General features: G+C 42.5%; 1 protein-coding gene across 2 annotated transcripts in view; it reads left to right on the plus strand.

Annotated features, from left to right (window-relative positions):
• Window positions 1-11,885, plus strand: part of LOC138741193 (cytotoxic and regulatory T-cell molecule) — a 43,233-nt gene extending 31,348 nt beyond the window's left edge. The window contains exons 8-12 of one of the 2 annotated variants that reach the window (XR_011343377.1): window positions 8,136-8,237; window positions 8,693-8,842; window positions 9,133-9,222; window positions 9,318-9,462; window positions 11,775-11,885. Coding sequence is in view for 1 of the 2 variants with exons in the window: in XM_069894907.1 (XP_069751008.1) it covers window positions 8,136-8,237; window positions 8,693-8,842; window positions 9,133-9,222; window positions 11,775-11,881 (449 nt within the window). In the remaining variant the exon portion in view is untranslated. The remainder of the gene's footprint in view (window positions 1-8,135; window positions 8,238-8,692; window positions 8,843-9,132; window positions 9,223-9,317; window positions 9,463-11,774) is intronic. The other variant, XM_069894907.1, reaches the window with a different exon arrangement.
• The last annotated feature ends 7,775 nt before the right edge of the window (window positions 11,886-19,660 follow it).

A 19,660-nucleotide genomic window follows, 5' to 3' on the forward strand; every position in this document is an offset into this window, starting at 1 on the left:
CAGAGAACCGATTAACAGTGGTCCAGCGTGAACAGCAAAAGCGGCTTCTTTAACCGATTCATTGAATGGCCAATTTACAGGTTAGCCAATGTGAAAATGACTAGTGGTTCACATTTTTCATTCATCTGCAGGCAACTGCATCTCTTCCTGGTAGAGAAAAAAGTGCTTACCATATTAGAAAAGTAGCAATAATCACACCATAAATAACTCCACCAAACAAAGGCACTCTAATGCATGTGCCACCTCTCTATTTCAATCTTACAATAACCTGAACTTTGAAATTGTATCCTTGCTTCTTATTAATAATTAAGTATTTGCTGATGGAAAGTTCCGTTAAAATTTCAGCTAACAGATGATCCTGGCTGATTCATAAACTAAAATGAAATTAAAAAATGAAGGGATCAAGCATATTGGCATTTAAAAAAAAAACTAACATTTCACTTCCATGTAAATAATAAAAGCAAGCTCAGGATTTATTTGTGTAAAATATTTTTCATTTGGGCTAATAAATTTAAAATGCAATTAAAATTCAAAGTTTGATTGCTGTTTAAGAAAAACTATCATCGAGAAGGAAGAATAAATAGAGAGCCATTGAATACTTAAAAAATAGAAAAACTGCTGTTATTATTTAAATTAAGTCATTATTGCTGTACAACATAGAAACAGATATTGCGGTGCTTATGTCAACTAATGGTACCTATGTGACACTCATTCCATACAGCCTCCATCCCGTCTGAAAAATATGCATGCCCACCAAAGGATTCTCACGATGACTATCATGTTCTTTGCCTGTCAAAAGTTTTCATCTCTAAACTGAAAATTTTAACCTTGGAAAAATAGCCCTTCCAAGAGGGTGGTGGCATCCCGCTTCCCGGCAGGGCAGCTGCTCGCCTTCTCCCGCCCATCTCCCCCTTTACACAGCTCTTTCCAGCATGACTACAGGGCAGGGGTCTACTCCTGCCTTAAGCAGGTTGAAGTAGAGCCACCTGCTGGGTCATTGGGGGACTATGGTTCTGGGGTCTGGACTCAGCACTGTGGACTAGTGCGGATGCCTCCCTTGGCGCATATTCCAGACCCTCCAGAATGGTGATAGCATCCCGCACCATTCTCCCTGTGGCGATATCCATGAGTGGCAGAATGATCACTGAGGTCGGTGGCAGTGGTGGTTCTGAGGTGCCCGGGGAGTGCGCCAGTCACACTCGAGTTTTCAATGAAGCTTTGGTCGGTGGCCCCCTCGTAGATCCCATTAATATGTGCCCACTCCCTGATGACCCGGGTGCCTTCCTCCACTGTGGCCAACTGAGGTTTCCCCCAAATGTTCCATTCCAGCAGAGTGGGGTACCAGGTCCGTATGCCTGCCATTATGCGCTCCCACAGGGATAATCCGCTGCAGATTCCCTCCTATGGTGCCCGCAGTGTGTTGTTAATGGTTGGGGACACAGAAATACTCCCCAAAGTGCTGGCCTCCTGATGGGAGAGAGCTATACTCAGACCCACCCCCCCCCTCCCCACCTCGCCCCACAATCTGAGGAGCCAGGCAGCAAGGTGCTCACTTGGTCACTGGCGGCGCACCAGCTGGGTGAGCTCCTTAGGGAAGTCGTCCTATGTCTCAAGCGCTCTCGGTGGCTCCCCTGCTACGTGTACCTGCCATCCCCTCCTCATCAGTCCCCTTTCCTCCACGAAGGACTTGGGACTGCATGGTGACGGGTTGGGCTTGCGAGGGGTCAGTGGTGGGGGGTGGGGTGGAGAGTTGTGTCGGGCCCCTGGGAGTCCTGTCCTCTTCACTCCCCATCCCCTAGCCAAGAGTCTGGCTGTTCAGCTCGCTGGAGCAAGGCTCTAACTTTGATCAGGTCAGGTCTCCAGCCCGACTGGCGAGCTGCCTGAGCCTGCGGCAGCTGCATCAGTCGGCGGGCGACCTCCGTGCCTCTGGTCTCCAGGTCATCCGCTCTGCTTTGGGCAGAGCCAAGTTCCTCCTGCAGACCGCCACAGGTTCGATCCAGGGCATCTGTCTCCCTGTCCTGGGTCTGTAGCTTGTGTATCAGCAGCTGTGTGATCCCTACCTGGCGTCTCAATAGTGACACCAGCAACCAGTAGGCTCCCCTCTGACTACCCCTCGCTTTTGGAAATCTTGACTTTGTTAGGAGGGCAAGCACATGGTGGCCCATACCTTCTCCAGCTTTTCGGACCAATCCACGGGCGTGCTGAAACAGGCCAGCATGCTGGCCAGACTCCCAAAGCCCTCACTATCATCGGCCCACCTGGGGATTCTGTCTTCGGGGCCAGTACTATCTTTTTTCCCCTTGTTCCAAAACATCCCTATGATGTGTGGTTGGCCAAAACCCTTGGGACCCTGCTCGCAGCACCAATTGTTGTTCGGGTTCGTGTCAGTCCCACAGGTTAAGAACCAGACCAAGGTGGAGGTTCAAAATACACTTTTATTTCGGGGATAAAAGAGGAAACAGTGGGGTTGGTTTGTCAAGTAAACCTTTACACACACACACACAATGAACTGGTACATACAATGATCAGGGGAAAATCACTACGATTCCCCACCACCCCTTGACTCAGTTCAGGCACAGCTCTATGCTACAAGGGACACTAATTAAACACTCCCAACCCTTTTAACAGTACAAATCTTACCAACAGTTTCTCCAGCACCCTTCCACATTTCTAGGCCTGGAGTGAAGCAGGGTGGTCCCAAGCTGGCAAAGAGAGAGAACAAAGAGCACATGGCACCTTTATAGTGCTGGAGGGACAAGCCCACATCATTTACTGGGGCCAATAGCTCAGTGGCAGGAGGGTTCATATAATTCCGACAGCCAATGGTCCAAGGCCAAGTACAGGCATGCTGGAGAGTGGAGTTTAGGTAATTTACATGTGGCCAACAGCAGGGGGTGCACTAATGGGTGGGGCAGAACCAAACTTTGATTGGCAGCTGGTATGTTCTCTGATTAGGTAGGGGGCAGTGATGTCACATGACAGCCTCAGCCCTTCCCAATACAGGCACCTGCCTATTCTTTTGCTCATATCCTGACGAAGGGCTTGGCCCAAAATGTTGGTTATCCTTTATAGATGCTGTGTGACCTGCTGAGTTTTTTTCAGCACTTTTGTGTATTGTGTACTATGATAATAGCATCCACAAACTTTCCTGTTTAACTAATTCATCTGTGAATTTTTTTTTGCAAAGTGGAAATGTTTCTTTTGCAAAGATAAATCTTACAGCCATAATATATTTTAAACTCTTGTTTTTATTCCATCAAATAGCAGCTCTCCAGTCAATTCAAATGAAAAGACAGCACTGACAGAAATAGTATATATTCATTATTTTACTGCATGGATAAAATATACTCGCTCAGTATGACAAGCAGCATGTTCTGTTATTTTCAAAATGAAGTAAATTTTATTATCATCTGTTTTATTCTAACCTATGGAAAAAATTATTAGATCAGGAAGATAAAAGGAGTTGTCTAATTATAAATATTATACATATGGAATCTCTTCCCTTCTCAAAATCTAAATTGTGCCTGCCACCCATCCACAATTTCTACTCCACATATCAACTTGTGTTGCTTTTTTTTAATGACAACCAGCACCGATAAAGATCACAGCAACAATGTACCAGATGCCACTGGTGTGTCAGTAGCCCAATCACAAGACAATGCCAAAGAGTGGAATGGGGAATGAATGAGACATTCAGTAGAATGAGAAATAAAATTAATTTCAACACCTGCTTTTCAGATTCTTACCTCACCTATTCAATTCTTTCATTGGGCACCCATGCTTTGTTAGTATTGACCCCACTCCCAGTGGCTTCTGCACAAGAGAGATGACAACTGTGAGATTAACAAGTATCCTCCACCTGCAAATCCACATTATGTTCCACCATTTCTAAAAGTGAGAAAATACCATAATAGCAATTTTGCATTTTTTTTGGTGACTGATTTGGAATTAGGGTGAAAAACAGTATCCAAAGAGTTCATCAGAAATGGTTATGTTCTAACTATTAACAACAAATATTTCACAGAACTGCATCAGTTTCAGAAAATTGATCAATTTTAAATGCTATATGTCATCTTCATTCATTGAATAAACCTTTTTTTTAAATGGCAGTACTGCTGGAGCTGCTGTAATGGCCTCTCTACATTGGAAAGACTGGACAGACTGTGAGATCATTTTGCTGAGCACCTTCACTCTTTCTGCACCAATGATAGGGATCTCCCAGTGGCCAATCATTTTAATTTAGCCCCACTCCTGCACGGACATGCCTGTCCATGGCCTCATGCACTGCCAAACCAAGACCACCTATAAATTGGAGGAGCAACACTTATATTCCATTTGGGAACTCTCCAACCAGTTGGCATTAACATTGACTTCTCCAGATTCTGCTGTTCCAGAGACCATTCCCTGTTCTCCCTCTTTCCCTATCCTGGTAGGCCTTTCCATTGTTGACCTTCATGTGTCGCCTTTCAGTCTGGAGGCGGCTGGGGCATTGATGCGATGCTCAGGAGGCATGGCTATTGGTGCCTTAACACCATACATACGGAACGAGCAATGGCCAACTTCGTCACAAACACAGCTGGAATCGTTCTGCATTTCCCAGATTGGTTCCAGCTGCATAGGGGATTATGGGTAAGGTAGATGGCCATTGCTCTGCTGTGTATTGAGTCGCTGGTGCCAACAAGTGACCCCAAAGACCAACACAGCCCGGTAAGATGCCAGAAGCCAGAGCAGGCAGCGGGGCTATCACAGCCTGCTCCAGCCACCCCAACTGCTCAGCCCCCACTGCCCTGAAGATCCCCACTGTCCGTCCCTGCCTTGAGGTCATGGAGGGAGAGGGATAAGTGAATGGGAGAGGGAGAAAAGTGGGATGGGTTGCAGGCTGACGGCATCACTGTGACATCATCAACCCACCCCAGCCAGCCACTTGCAGTGATGCATGGTGGAACACTCCGCTCCGCTGCTGACACTACCTCAGAGAGGGATTTGAGTTGGTGCCTTAGAGCCAGTCAGGGAGCAATGATAAAGGTAAACTTTCTGAAGTGAGGGCGGAGAACCTCTGCCTTTACATTTGGATTTTTTTGCTTTATGAAAGGGCCTTGTCTCCTTTCCTCCAGCTCTCCAGCGTTTTCCCTCTCCATTCACAGTAACATTCCTATTCCCGTTTACTGTTGTGCCCTTCCTCTCTTATCCATTTATTACCTCTTGCCTTTCCCCCACCATTTTATTCAGACACCTGCCATTTTGCTCATACCTTGATAAAGGCTTCAGGCCCAAAACATTGGTTATGCACAGTATCTTATCTTTGCTACAAAAAAATACACTGTTTGACCTGGTGAGTTTCAGAATCAGAATTTATTGTCATAAACAAGTCATGAAATTCAGTGTTTTGAGGCAGTGTCACAGTGCAAACATTCATATTATAATCATCTTACAACATTACTATGAAAAAAATTTAAATAACAGTGCCCGAAAAGTAAGGCAGTGTCGTTGGTTCATTGATTAGTCAGGAATCTGATGGCAGCAGGGAAGAGGCTGTCCTTGTGCCATTGCTTGCTCGTCTTTAGGCTCCTGTACCTTTTTCCTGATGGTAGCAGAGTGAAGAGAGCATGGCCTGAGGATAGAGGCTGCTTTTTTAAAATACCGCCTCATGTAGATGTCCTCGATGGAGTGAAGTCTGGTGCCTGTGATGTCGCAGGTCGAGTTAACAACCCTATGGAGTTTATTCTTGTTCTGAGTTGGCGCCTCCATACCAGGCAATGATGCAACCAGCCAGAATGCACTCTATGGTACACCTATAGAAGTTTACAAGAGTCTTCGGTGACATATCAAATCTCCTCAGATACCTCACAAAGTATAGCCGCTGGTGAGCCTTCTTTGTGATTGCATTAACATGGAGGCTCCAGGACAGATCCTCAGAGATGTTTCTCCATCATTGTGTTTTTACTTCAATCACAGAGTCTGCAGACTTTTGTGTTTTACTCCAGTATAAATATAGTTATTGGACCCTACTGCATATTATTAAATACACTAGATAACAATTTTTAGACAATATCAAGCTGAATGCAAGGATAATTTCAGATTTGCTGTATCACATAGGAAGATGGAGGAACATTAAATGGACTTATATGGAATTTAGCATGTTTAATCACCAAATAATGCTGACAAACTGCATTAGTTCAACTGCCTAAGTGTTTTGCCACTGATTTTCATTTATACTCAGCATCTGATGCTCCTTTGTCAGTGTCCAATAATAGCCAGCACTGATGGATTCCAGTTGCCCTGATACTGCTTTTAAGAGGGAATTAGATATATTTCTTCAGTATAAGGGTATTAAAGGTTACGGAGAGAAGGCGGGGACGGGGTACTGAACTTGAAGATCAGCCATGATCTCGTTGAATGGCGGAGCAGGCTTGAAGGGTCGAATGACCTACTCCTGCTCCTGTCTTCTATGTTTCTATGTTTAATGGTTGCCAATGCCTGTTAAAACCTTTCAACATGTTCATCACTGACTGCACCAAGATCAACAGGGAAGAAGTCCAAGAGTGAATGCAGAAAATGAATTTTCAATTAAATGTTGCCTTTCATGGATTTGTATACTTGAAGCATGTTGTCAAGCAGCTGATTGCAATTTGGTGCTCTGTAGTTGCCAAGAAAATTCACAAAAAAATCTTTACATGCCTTCCATCCACAGACAACACCTGAGCTGAGTGCACGCCCAAGCATGTTTGGACTGACCAAAACATGGAGAACATACTAGCAGACTTAAAATATGACAGGAAATCACAAATAAGTTATATCTAAAAAAATGGTATGCAATAGGAAAATTTTAAGGTAATTTTTATGATCAGCAGCCAAAATCTATAAAATACACCCAAGTGTTCAGCAATCAAAATCTTCATTGTCCAGTGATATCACACAGCTAATAACCATTCACCAACATTGATTAATAACCATTGAAAACAATCTTCAACCTTAAGTTTATTAATTCAAACTCAAACATAAATTATGCAAAAATGTACCCTCATGAATCCTGGACAATTTTGGACAATGCTGTAAAGGTCAGTATTTGATGTCCATCCCAAATTGTCCCTGAAACAGAGTGGCTTGCTGAACTCTTTCAAATAACTATTAAAGAGTCAACTATGTTGTTGTAGGTTTGAAAACACTGAGGAAATACTGTACAGCAGATTAACAAATTGGAATTATTTTTTTTAATAAAATTGCATGTCTATAGTAATAATTACTGACAGTAGACATAGATTTGGTATTTATTTAATTGCTTAGTCCCTCAGTTGTCATAAAGGAACATGAATAAATAAAGCTGGGGATACATATTGAAAGGGAAGGAGTAAAGATTTAAGGGAATTAAAAAATATTTTTATTTAAAGAATAATTATGACCAAACTATCTGTAACAGTATTAGCAACAGTCAATTAGGGCTTTCAGCAGGGAATTGGATAGGCAGTGAGGGAAATGCACTTACAGGGCTAGAGCAAAGAACGCAGACACCCGGTAAAATGCTTTGCAGAAGGCAGATTAAAGTCTTCTCACAAAAAGAGTAGTAATTTCTGAAATTCTCTGCCCCAGAGAGTTGTGGAGCCTAGACTCCTGAAGATATCTGTAGATATCAGAGCAGGAAGATAAATGTTTGAAAGGTCAGGAATTAGGATGTATGGAAAACTGGCAATGAAGAGGAGTTGAGGCTTAATAACATTGCCATAGTAACAATGAATGGTGGGGGAGGAGTGAGGGCCATGTGGCCCACTCCATCTATTTTCTTGCATTATTTTCTCATGGGCTAAATGTGTCTCAGGAAGTTAGTCACATACCCTAACAAATAAATGGGTCAGCCATTGTTAATTTCAACCATTTCAAACAAAAATGGCTTCAAACTAATGGGCACAACTATAATCAGATTTTAACTATCTTAACAATAGCACACAATAAAACCATGCAAAATATCAAAAATTCACAGCCTAATAGAGCTTAGCCTTGTACTTCAGATAAAATTCTAAACTGTTTTATCATATGATTCAACATAACCTGAACTCTCCTTTTACAGAACAATGCCTTCATATTGTTCTGTGACCCATTAATCAAAATTATTTTACTTCAACCCTGCATTTATTTTTCAGAAGGGACTACATTCAATTCTACGGCTATCTGGAATAAAGCAAATACTTCATCCATTGAAAGTGAAAATGCAACTTCCACGATAAAATGTCAAAACAATATTAGTAAGTTGTGTAACTTGTTCCTAAATCATAAAATCTAGTGGTGATTGTTAGAGAGTAGGATGACAGTTTGGTGTTTTTATATTGGGTTGAATTAAGGGTGGCATGGTTAGTGTAGCGGTTAGGGCGGCATGGTTAGCGAGGCACGTTAAGTGTAGCAGTTAGCGCTATGCTAATACAGTACCAGCGACCCAGGTTCAAATCTGATGCTGTCTGAAAGGAGTTTGTACATTCTCCTTGTGTCTGCATGGATTTCCTCCCACCTTTCAAAAATGTTCCAGGGGATATTGGTCAATAGAGTGTAATTGGGCAATGTGGGCTCATGGGCCGAAAAAGCCTGTTACTGTACTGTACGTTTTATTCTTCTAAATTCCTCTTATTTGGTGGTAATTTAAAGACCAGCAAAAAAAACTGCTTGTGGGAAGTGAAGTCATTATTAACTTTCTATATATTTACAGTGGAAAATAATGGGGAACCTGAAAAACAACAAATGAAGAAGAATGGAGCCCTATTACTGATACTTGTAGCTTTCCTGATTTGTGGCTTGGTCATTATCTTCCAATTATTCGTACTAAAATTATGGAAAGAGCATTTAAAGTGGAGAAAACGTAAGCTGATTTCTTACACAATTTTTAACATCAAAGATTCTCTACTACCCTCAGGACCAAAATAAACACTGACTTCTTTATTGAAATATAATCAAACTGATGGCTATACTCACTGGGTACCATTAAACATGTCCTACTCAATTCTCCATACTAATGTATCTATACCTCCCATCTTTGCATTATTCTAAAGCAGCTTTCTTTTAGAAGGATTAATGGAGGACAGATAATTCTTAAGATATTGTATTGCATTATTATATGCCACAATTACATTTTTTTTTCATTTACTGCAGAAAAGGATGAATCCGATACCACAGGAGACAGTAACAGATCAAATAAGTCAAGTAATGAAGAAAATGTTCAAGGAGAAAACAATAATCAAGGTACTTTTGGAAGATTATCTCCTGGGGTGCATTTTGAATTTCACATTATTTATGAATTATTCCATAAATTCAATAAATTGTCTCTCATACTTCAGGTGATCAGAACATCCATTTTTGACATGCTAGAAATAGCACTTAAAGTAAATATGAATATTCATAAATTCTCTTTAAATCAAGAACTCAGAATAAAACCAAACCTTAAAGGTTGAGGCACTACCAAAGTTTTAAAGCAACAAAAGGGTGAGTGACTCAGAGATTTAAAAGATAAAATTCAAAAATCTCAACATTATTGAAGAATGTACCAAAATTGGCTTAAAACAATAGTGTACACCAGATTAATATGCAAAGTTCCAAGAAATAGCAAATGTGGAAGTCACAAATCAACACCAGACCCAAGATGTGCTGACTGTATTGACTCAAGGAAACAACTAACTACAAAATGCTCCGAGTGAACCTACCAATCTCTCATGTGCCTTGACGGGGAAAGTGATGATGGCGTTTATTTTCTACAACACATTTAGTTAGGCACTGCAGACCAGCCAAATTGGTATTGATGACCTGCATTCAATTTAATTAAAACAGGAAAAGAAACGGTTTGTCAAATTTGAAGGGATATTATTGGCTTTCTCAGGATGTCAGGGATTTGCTGGGATATCTGATACTCTAGCAACAGGAAACATTGCTAATTTTTTGGAGTGATGAATCTGTATTATGATCTTACAAATTGCATTCATTGGGGATGAACATACACAAAAAGAATGCTTGATATAGTTAATTTTTAACTACTTGATTTGGGTAGATTTTAATTTGCCTCTCAATACATTTCCATGATCAGATTTATTGAGTTTTACACTAATACCAAAATGTTGACATGCAAATAAGGCATTTGCTCTTGTATCACAATCTCCCTTGTTTAAACATTTAAACACAGAACAACGCAGCACAAGAACAGGCCATTCAGCCCACGCATCTGTGCCAAACATGATCATTACAATGTCATAGGTTTGATGTCTAGCAGATTGTGGCCTTAATATCCGAATGGAAAGATAAACCTTCCAAATAATGTTTGTGATGTCAATTATGTCATCCCCACCAAATTAGACCTACTCTGAGAAAAATTGTACTGCTCCTTTAATCAATGGGAGTAAATTAACTTATCTTGGAAGCTGAAAGCATCTTGATTTCAAAATAGCTGGTGCAAGAGGAAGGTTCTGTAGAATTGTATATTTCCACAATGAACTGACCAAAAATATAAAAATTGAGAGCAGCACTGACCAGAGTAATATTGTTGTTGTATATAATAAAGGGGAATGAATGAAATAGAGGGAAGAAAGATAGAGAAGAAAGAGAGAATTAAACTATTAACAACAGAAAAACACTCTCTGTAAAAGTAACAGCATGTAATTTTCAATGAGTATGAATGGAAACAATCATCACCTTTAGCATGTATTTGAGAAATAGAATTTCCATGGACTTCAGTCTCTGAAAAAATGAATAAATTTAACTAGTTCAGTAAGATTAAACTAAATCAGGTTTGAAAATAATGAGGCAATTAAGGTTCCAAAAAATCTTGATATTTAGGTGCATTATCTAACAATGAAAATTTGCAAGAGCTACTTTTAATCTTTCTCAATTATTTTAAGAGGGTTAGTGTAAATCTGAATATTTTAATATAATGTGGACCAATTTATTATGATCAATGTTCCTGACAAAACAATTATTCCTCAATTCATGATCCAATACTTACCTAAATATCCAGCATTTTTTTCTCTAAGTGCTCTTCTGCTATAATTTCCTATTTACAATTACTTTTATCACAGAAGCAACACAACTGAAAATCCATTCGACCTGTATTTTCAGAAGTTCTTGGAATGAAGTACTCGGGTTACAACAATGTGGTTTGATTGAGCTATCTCAGTCGCTGATTCCCACCCTTTTCCCCTATTCTTCACAAGCCTAAAACCATTTAATGAATTTCACCAATATAGTACTTATAATTCTGGTTTTCTGAAATATTTGCACAGTGCAGTTAAATACATAGCGTGCATCAGGGAAGAGGATTATGAGCTGTTGAGAAACACTGAGGTGATTTGCAAATTCACCATGGGGAGTGAAAGGTGTGGAAACAATTTAAACCACTGGAACTAAAATATAAGGACAGTACTGCAATACTAAACCTTGCATGCCTAAATGAAGGCTTGCTTCAGTTTTCTATTATGACTTTTCCATTGGCCATTTACATTCATTGAATATATTTCTGTGTACTGATATCAACAGGACTCCTAATGATATTAACGTTAAACTAAATTTGCTAAATCACAATATTAACATTTAGAATTGTTATAAAAATATAAAATGTTATAAATATTCAGCAGATGTGGGACTCTGTGGGAAGAAACACCAAGTTAACATTTTAGATTGAAAACAAAATGTTTTTACCTTTTTACATCATTATCTGTTCTTATTTCAAATATCCATCCTTTATTAAGCACTAGAATTATTATTAAAAATGTGACATGTCATATTATAATTATATTTTTGTTTCTTTACAGAACCCAATCTTCAAATTAAATATATAACCCATACAAATTCAGAGGAACATATAAAACAATATGCTAACTATATACTTGAAGATGAAATAAAGGAGAGTGCAGTCTAAGTTGTTTTATTGTAATAGAAAAAGTATTTTCTTTTTATCTTTCATGCATTTATTTCGAAATGCTTTAGAAAAATGTGTACTATAAAAACTGAACCAATTGACTTAATGTGAATGAGAAATACATCTTTAAAATGTATTTTACAAACTGTGAAATGAACATTTAAAATATTTTTGTATATTAATTCCATTTATATTTATTACATTTTTCACATTAAATACAAATACAATTTTTTTTCCTTTTCTGAATTTTTAACATTTTTATTTTCATTTCATTCTGTCATTATGTGTTATTTTAAACCTATACCCTGTTTTTAAACCGGGGGAGGGGAGGGGGTAGAAGTTTCTCATTCTTCACCCTCTTTATGTTCCTCATATTTTTGCATACCACATTCAGGTTCCTCTCATCCTTCACTGCATGAAAACAAAATCCAAACTGCCCCATCTCTCATCCTGACAATATCCTACTGAATCTCCTCTCGCATTACTCATTAGCCTTCCATTTCAATTCTCTGCCCCATTCACTTGCTGACATGACTGTCCATGGACTCACACATTGACAGACTGAGACCATCTGCAATTGGAGGAATAACACCTCATATTCTTCCTGGGCACCCACCAACTGGATGGCATTAACATTGACTTCTCTGGTTTCCATTACCCCCACCAACCCCCCATTTATTTCTATTCTCCTCTAGCTCTGTTTCTTTTACCCCTTCTTCCTCTAACTCCTTTTCCCCAGCTCTGCACTCAGAGAGACAAATTCCCCTTCCCCAATCAATTCTCAACTTTCCTCTCTCCTATCGTCCCATCCATATGCAATTAAACCCTTTGTCTGTTGGTATGTGATTCTCCTCCTACCTTTCTTTACTCCTCCTCAGTCTTTATTCAGTCGCCTGCCTGCTTTTAACTCATACCTTGAAGAAGGGCTGAGGCCCAAAACGTCAGTTACATATCTTTACCTCCTATGGACACTGCCAAACCTGCCAAGTTCCTCCAGCATTTCTGTATTTTAAACTATAATCACAAACTTTTATGTTTCACTCCTCTCTACCCTCTATGATGGCATCCAGAACCACGTTTGTAATGCAGCTGGAAAATAACCAGTATTGTATAGTTAGACAAAATCCTTCCTGGTTTTGTATTCTATTCCCCAGCTAATGAAGACAAATATCTATTATGTTTTCTGCCGCTCTAAGATATGTACACAAAGGTTCTCTCTTTCTCAGCATTCCCCAGTATCCTATCACTCATTGGATATATTCTGACCTTAATTGTCATCCCAAATGAATCACACCATATTTTTCAGGATAAAATTTTGTCAATAGTCTGCACATCTTAGAAACGTAATGATATTGTTCTGTTACAGAAAGTTACTGTCCTCAGTATCAACAACTCTGCTAATTTTCATATCATCTGGGAGCTTACCACTCAAAACTCTGACATTCACATTAAGTCTAGGCTCCATGCACTGATCCTGATTGTACACCAATGATCACAGGCTTCCAAACAGTAAAACAGCCTTCTGCTGTTACCCTTTGGTTCATATCATTCAAGATTCAAGATTATTTTATTGCCATGACATAAAACAGGTGTAATATGATACAAAATTGCCTTTAGTCAGCAGTAAGGCAGACAAATATTTTCCATCAGCAGAAATTGTCCAGGGCTCCTTACAATCAGAGAAAGAAAAGCAAAAGTGAGTCCCTTCAATCACTGAGTGTCCGTGGAATTGTCTCCAGTGATCCCACAGCCTCTGCAGCCACACAGACTTCAGTCCAAGCCATTGGCAACCTGAGTTCTAGATACAAACCTCCAAAATAATCAGGAACCCTTCAGCACCCTCACCATCCTCTCGCATTCAAGTTTTGATACCGGGTATCCCTTCAGCCAGCCTCGAGCCAGTCCAGCAATCTGCGGCCTGCAGTGAGTTCTCTGACTCCAGTTCCTAGCAGCCTGTGTGGGTACCTCATCTTAAATCACCAACAGCCCAATGACTGTGTATTCTTCAGCCACAGAGCTCCTGACTGGTTCACTGCTGTGTTCACAGCCTTTTTGGGTCATCCGTTTTTCCTTATTATCATTCGATTGCACAAAAACAACCCAACAAAACAGTGTTCTCTGGACCTCAGTGTAAAACATGCAGACATACTGACAAACAATTCATACGCAGGACAAATATACAAATATATAAATAAATAAATAGATAGATCTTATTTAGTAAATATTGGACTCTTGGATCATTAGTGTGAACAGTTCCTTTGATTATTCAGCATTCTCACTGGCGGCAGGAAGAAGCTGTTTCTCAACTTGGTGGTGCTGGCTCTGATAGTCCTATATTCCTTTTCCGATGGGAGTAGCTGAAAGATAATGTGTGCAGGGTGGTAGAGGTCCTCAATGATTTTACATGCCCTTGTCAGACAATGATCCTGGTAGATCACATTAATGGGGGGGAGGATAGTAAGACCCCATTGATCCTCTATTGTCTTGTGGATTGACCACCATACCATATTGTGACACAGCTGGTCAGGATGCTCTCGATAGAGCTCCTATAGAAGGTTGACATGATGGTGGTTGGTAGCCTTGCCTGCTTCAGTCACTGTTCCGCTTTCTTGACAAGTGAGGAAATGTGTGCCTACGATACAGCATGAGTTAAGTGAACTCCAAGGAACTTGGTGCTCTCCACTCACTCTATTTCCAAGTTTAAATTTAAATTTGTTTAGACATACAGCATGGTAACAGGCCTTTTCACCCATGAACCCATGCCCCAATTACATCCAATTAACCTACAACCTCTGGTACATTTTGTTATTGATGTGTAGTGGAAGGTGGTCATTCCTGGTCCACCTGGTCCAATGCCAACTCCTTTGTTTTTTTCCACATTGAGTCTCAAGTTGTCACTCTCATGAGATTTTACACCTCTTCTCTGTAGGGTGACCCATCATTGTTGCTGATGAGGCCAATTACTATTGTGTCATCTGTAAACTTAATGACATTGTTGGAGCTGGATCTGGCTTTGCAGTCACAGGTCAGTAACATGAACAGGAGCAGGGTGAGCACACAGCTCTGAGGTTCACCAGTGCTTGATGTTCTGGTACAAACAATGGTCTTTCCGTTAGGAAGAATAGAATCCGGTTACAGAAAGGGGTGTTGAGTACCAGCAAGAACAGCTTCTCCACCAGTTTCTAGGAGAATGATCGTATTAACCGTTGAGCTGAAGTCAATGAACAGCACCATGGTGTATGAGGTGTTGTTCTCCAGGTAGTTTAGGATGGAGTGGAAGGACAAGGCTATAGCATCATAGGCAAAATGAAATAGGTACAGCATCTTTGGAAGGTGTGCTTTGATGCATTCTATCATCATACACTCGAAGCATTTCATAATGGTGGAAGTCAGTGCCACAGGGCTGTAATCATTGAAACCTGTTTTGGTCGCCTTCTTTGGTACCAGGTCTTGACACCCGTGAGGAAGATGGATGCTGCAGTGAGGTCCATAAGGACCTCTGTCAATTGGTCTATGGAGTCATTCAGTACCTGACCAGTTATGTGGTGTGGTCCTGCTGCCTTGTGTAAGTTCTCCTTGGATAGGGTTCTCTTCACCTTGGCCACAGCTATGCAGGGGGCCCATGAAAATTTCTTCTCTTGTTCTTCCCATTGAACAGTGCATAGAAGGTATTCTGTCTGTCCAGAAGGGAGGTGTTATCTTTCACTTGCAAGGTTGACTTGTGATCTATTATGGTCTTGATCCCTTGCCACATGTGTCTCGTGTCACCGGTGTCACACAGCTGTCTGTGGATCCTCTGTACAGACGTTCAAAGCCTGTATTAAGTCTTCGGTAGTAGGACTGGGTGGTAGAATCTGGCTCAGGAGCGTTGTGTCTCTGCTCCTTGTGGGTCCACACCAGCAGCAGCACTGGTATTGCAGCAGCTCCGACAGCCCTGCTATATTTTGTATCATCAAATCAATTTCATAAAAAGAGAATAAAGAAAATTGGAATAAAAATTGGGCACATGGCTAATCTGCCACAAGACTTACCTTGTATTCAGTGTCAGTTCCCAAAGCTCTCAAATCCCTCATTTTCTAAAGTTATCTTCTTCTTTAAATACTCTCAATAATCTAGCTTTCTCCATCCTCTGTGAGATTTTTTTTTTCTCCACACAGCTCAGTTTCGAATGACCACCTCCTAAACTTCTGTGTCCCTTTTTTCAGGTTTCCCACTTGTGGAAACGTCTCAACATCTGGCTTTTAATGTTTCCCCAGGATCTTATATGTTTCCATATGATTGCCCTTCATCCAATTTTCCAAATTGGCCAAGATCCAACAAGTATTTACATTTTGGACCCGTCTTCCAAAGGGAACCATGTCAAAGGACTTGCTCGTCTATGTCAACTGCATAATTATCCTCTTCAACACCCTTTTCCTCCTCTTTGAAAAATTCAGACAAATTCATCAGATTGATACTAACTGGGCTGAAATTGGGTTATCCATGCTCTCTTCTTTGAATAAAAATATTATATTTGCTGTTATTCTGTCCTCTGACACCTATTGTATGGCCAGAGAAGATTTGAAAATTTAAGTCAGATTGCCCGCATTTATTGGAGCTATCAGAAACTCAAGAAGTCAATGTTAATGCCATCCATTTGGAGAGTTCCCAAATTAGGTGTTGCTCCTGCCATTTACAGGTGGTCTTGGTTTGACAGTTCATGAGGCCATGGACAGATGTCAGCGTGAGAGTGGGGCACTGTGTTGAAATGGTTGGCCACTGTCACCTTCGCAGGCAGAGCAAAAGTCCTCAGTGAAGCCATAAAAGCAACCAATAACAGGATTCCCTTTGTCTTCATCTAGTACCCCACCAGCCTCTGCATCCAACACATTTCCTCCATAATTTCCACCACCTACAATATGATCCAACCACTAGACACATCTTCCCCTCCTCTCCTCTCTGCTTTCAACAGTGACCACTCCTTCCGTGGCTCCATTGCCTACTCATCCCTTCCCATTAAATACTCCCTCAGTACCCTCGCCTGCAGCCCCAGCAAGTGCTACGCCAGTCCACACCCTCTACTTCACCACCATTCTGGGCCCAAAACAGCCTTTCCAAGTGAAGCAATACTTGTGTATCTGCAGGAGTTATTCACTGCATCCGTGCTCCAGGTATGGACTTCTATCGGAGAGACTGGATGCAGACTGGGAGATCATTTCACTGAGCATCTTTAGCTCTGTGACAGAGATCTTCCAGTGGCCAACCATTTAAATTCTGTGTCCCACTCCAGCACTGACATGTCTGTGCAAGGCTTCATGAGCTATCAAATCAAGACCACCCCCAAATTGGAGGAGCAACACCTAATTTTCCATCCTGGCACTCTCCAACTGGATCGCATTAACAATAACATCCTCACTTTCTGCCAGTCTACTCCCCCTTCTCCCCCATCTCTCTGTTTTCTTTTCTCCATTCCCTCTCCATTCACAGAGCCACCCCACCCCCCTCCCTCCCTGTTGGCAGGTGTGCCCTCCCTCCCTTATCCACCTGCCTGTGAGTCTGTGCTCCCCCTCCTTAACTTTTTGTTTGGGCTCCTGGCTTGATGAAGGGCTCAAGCCCAAAACGTGGGCTATGTATTTTTTTTAATTATCTTTGCGATGTAAAGTTTACTGTTTGACCTAAGTTTCTCCCGCATACTGGACATGTACACATATTTAACAGCTCATCTATTTCCCCCAAGCCGCAGGTTCGCTCTTGTGACTCATGCAACAGGAAATAAAGGGCAATGCCTCAGAATAAACCTGCAGAGCCTCCTGATCAGTACCTTGGAAGCCCATGATGTCACTGGCTCTGAACTCAAGCACCACACAAGGTGCGGCCAGGACAGGGGAGCAGGGGAGCTGGGGTGTGGGGGAGCGGGGGCCTCCCCTCCCCCTCCCCCCAGGAGCTCAGAGTGGATTTGTGCTGTTTATCCCAAGGAAACGTGTGTCTGCTGGATCCAACACTCCAGCTTCACTTTTAATCGCATTTTGCAGGCTGAGGCTGCAAAAGCCAGAGTAATCCCAGCCCTTGCTGACGTTAACGGCATGAGACACTGAGGGGGAAAGGGGGTCACCTTGACGAGGGGCTCAGGCCCCATACCTTGGTTCCCTCCCCTGTCGTCCTTCTCCAGCTGCTTGTACTTGTTTATTGTCATGTTACAATACCAAAAATGTAATATTACACACCATTTCCTTCGGCTTATTGTCCAAGGGAAGAGAAACCTTGAGTCGGCTGGGGTTGTGTCATCGCCACTTTAAACAGGATTTGAGGGTGGGGTGTGAGGGGGGTAGTTTTGTGGGGGAGTGGTTTGTGGGAAGGTTTGTGGGGGGGGAGTTTTGCGGGGGGGAGTTTTGTGGGGGGGGGGAGTTTTGTGGGGGGAGTGGTTTGTTGGGGGGTAGTTTTGGGGGGGGAGTGGTTTGTTGGGGGGTAGTTTTGGGGGGGAGTGGTTTGTTGGGGGGTAGTTTTGGGGGGGAGTGGTTTATTGGGGGGTAGTTTTGGGGGGGAGTGGTTTGTTGGGGGGTAGTTTTGGGGGGGGAGTGGTTTGTTGGGGGGTAGTTTTGGGGGGGAGTGGTTTGTGTGGGGGGTAGTTTTGGGGGGGGAGTGGTTTGTTGGGGGGTAGTTTTGGGGGGGAGTGGTTTGTTGGGGGGAAGTTTTTGGTGGGGAGTGGTTTGTTGGGGGGTAGTTTTGGGGGGAGTGGTTTGTTGGGTGGTAGTTTTGGGGGGGAGTGGTTTGTTGGGGGAAGTTTTTGGGGGGGAGTGGTTTGTTGGGGGATAGTTTTGGGGGGGAGTGGTTTGTTGGGGGGTAGTTTTGGGGGGGAGTGGTTTGTTGGGGGGTAGTTTTGGGGGGGGAGTGGTTTGTTGGGGGGTAGTTTTGGGGGGGGAGTGGTTTGTTGGGGGGTAGTTTTGGGGGGGGAGTGGTTTGTTGGGGGGTAGTTTTGGGGGGGAGTGGTTTGTTGTGGGGTAGTTTTTGGGGGGAGTGGTTTATTGGGGGGTAGTTTTGGGGGGGAGTGGTTTGTTGGGGGGTAGTTTTGGGGGGGAGTGGTTTGTTGGGGGGTAGTTTTGGAGGGGGAGTGGTTTGTTGGGGGGTAGTTTTGGGGGGGGAGTGGTTTGTTGGGGGGTAGTTTTGGGGGGAATGGTTTGTTGGGGGGTAGTTTTGGGAGGGGAGTGGTTTGTTGGGGGGTAGTTTTGGGGGGGGAGTGGTTTGTTGGGGCGTAGTTTTGGGGGGGAGTGGTTTGTTGGGGGGTAGTTTTGGGGGGGAGTGGTTTATTGGGGGGTAGTTTTGGGGGGGAGTGGTTTGTTGGGGGGTAGTTTTGGGGTGGAGTGGTTTGTTGGGGGGTAGTTTTGGGGGGGAGTGGTTTGTTGGGGCGTAGTTTTGGGGGGGAGTGGTTTGTTGGGGGGTAGTTTTGGGGGGGAGTGGTTTGTTGGGGGGTAGTTTTGGGGGGGAGTGGTTTGTTGGGGGGTAGTTTTGGGGAGGAGTGGTTTGTTGGGGGGTAGTTTTGGGGGGGAGTGGTTTGTTGGGGGGTAGTTTTGGGGGGGAGTGGTTTGTTGGGGGGTAGTTTTGGGGGGGAGTGGTTTGTTGGGGGGTAGTTTTGGGGGGGAGTGGTTTGTTGGGGGGTAGTTTTGGGGGGAGTGGTTTGTTGGGGGGTAGTTTTGGGGGGGAGTGGTTTGTTGGGGGGTAGTTTTGGGGGGGAGTGGTTTGTTGGGGGGTAGTTTTGGGGTGGAGTGGTTTCCTTGCATCCAAGAGATGAAGAATGATTTAGTT

Source organism: Narcine bancroftii, chromosome 8, assembly GCF_036971445.1.
Source record: "Narcine bancroftii isolate sNarBan1 chromosome 8, sNarBan1.hap1, whole genome shotgun sequence".
Lineage (NCBI taxonomy): Eukaryota > Metazoa > Chordata > Chondrichthyes > Torpediniformes > Narcinidae > Narcine > Narcine bancroftii.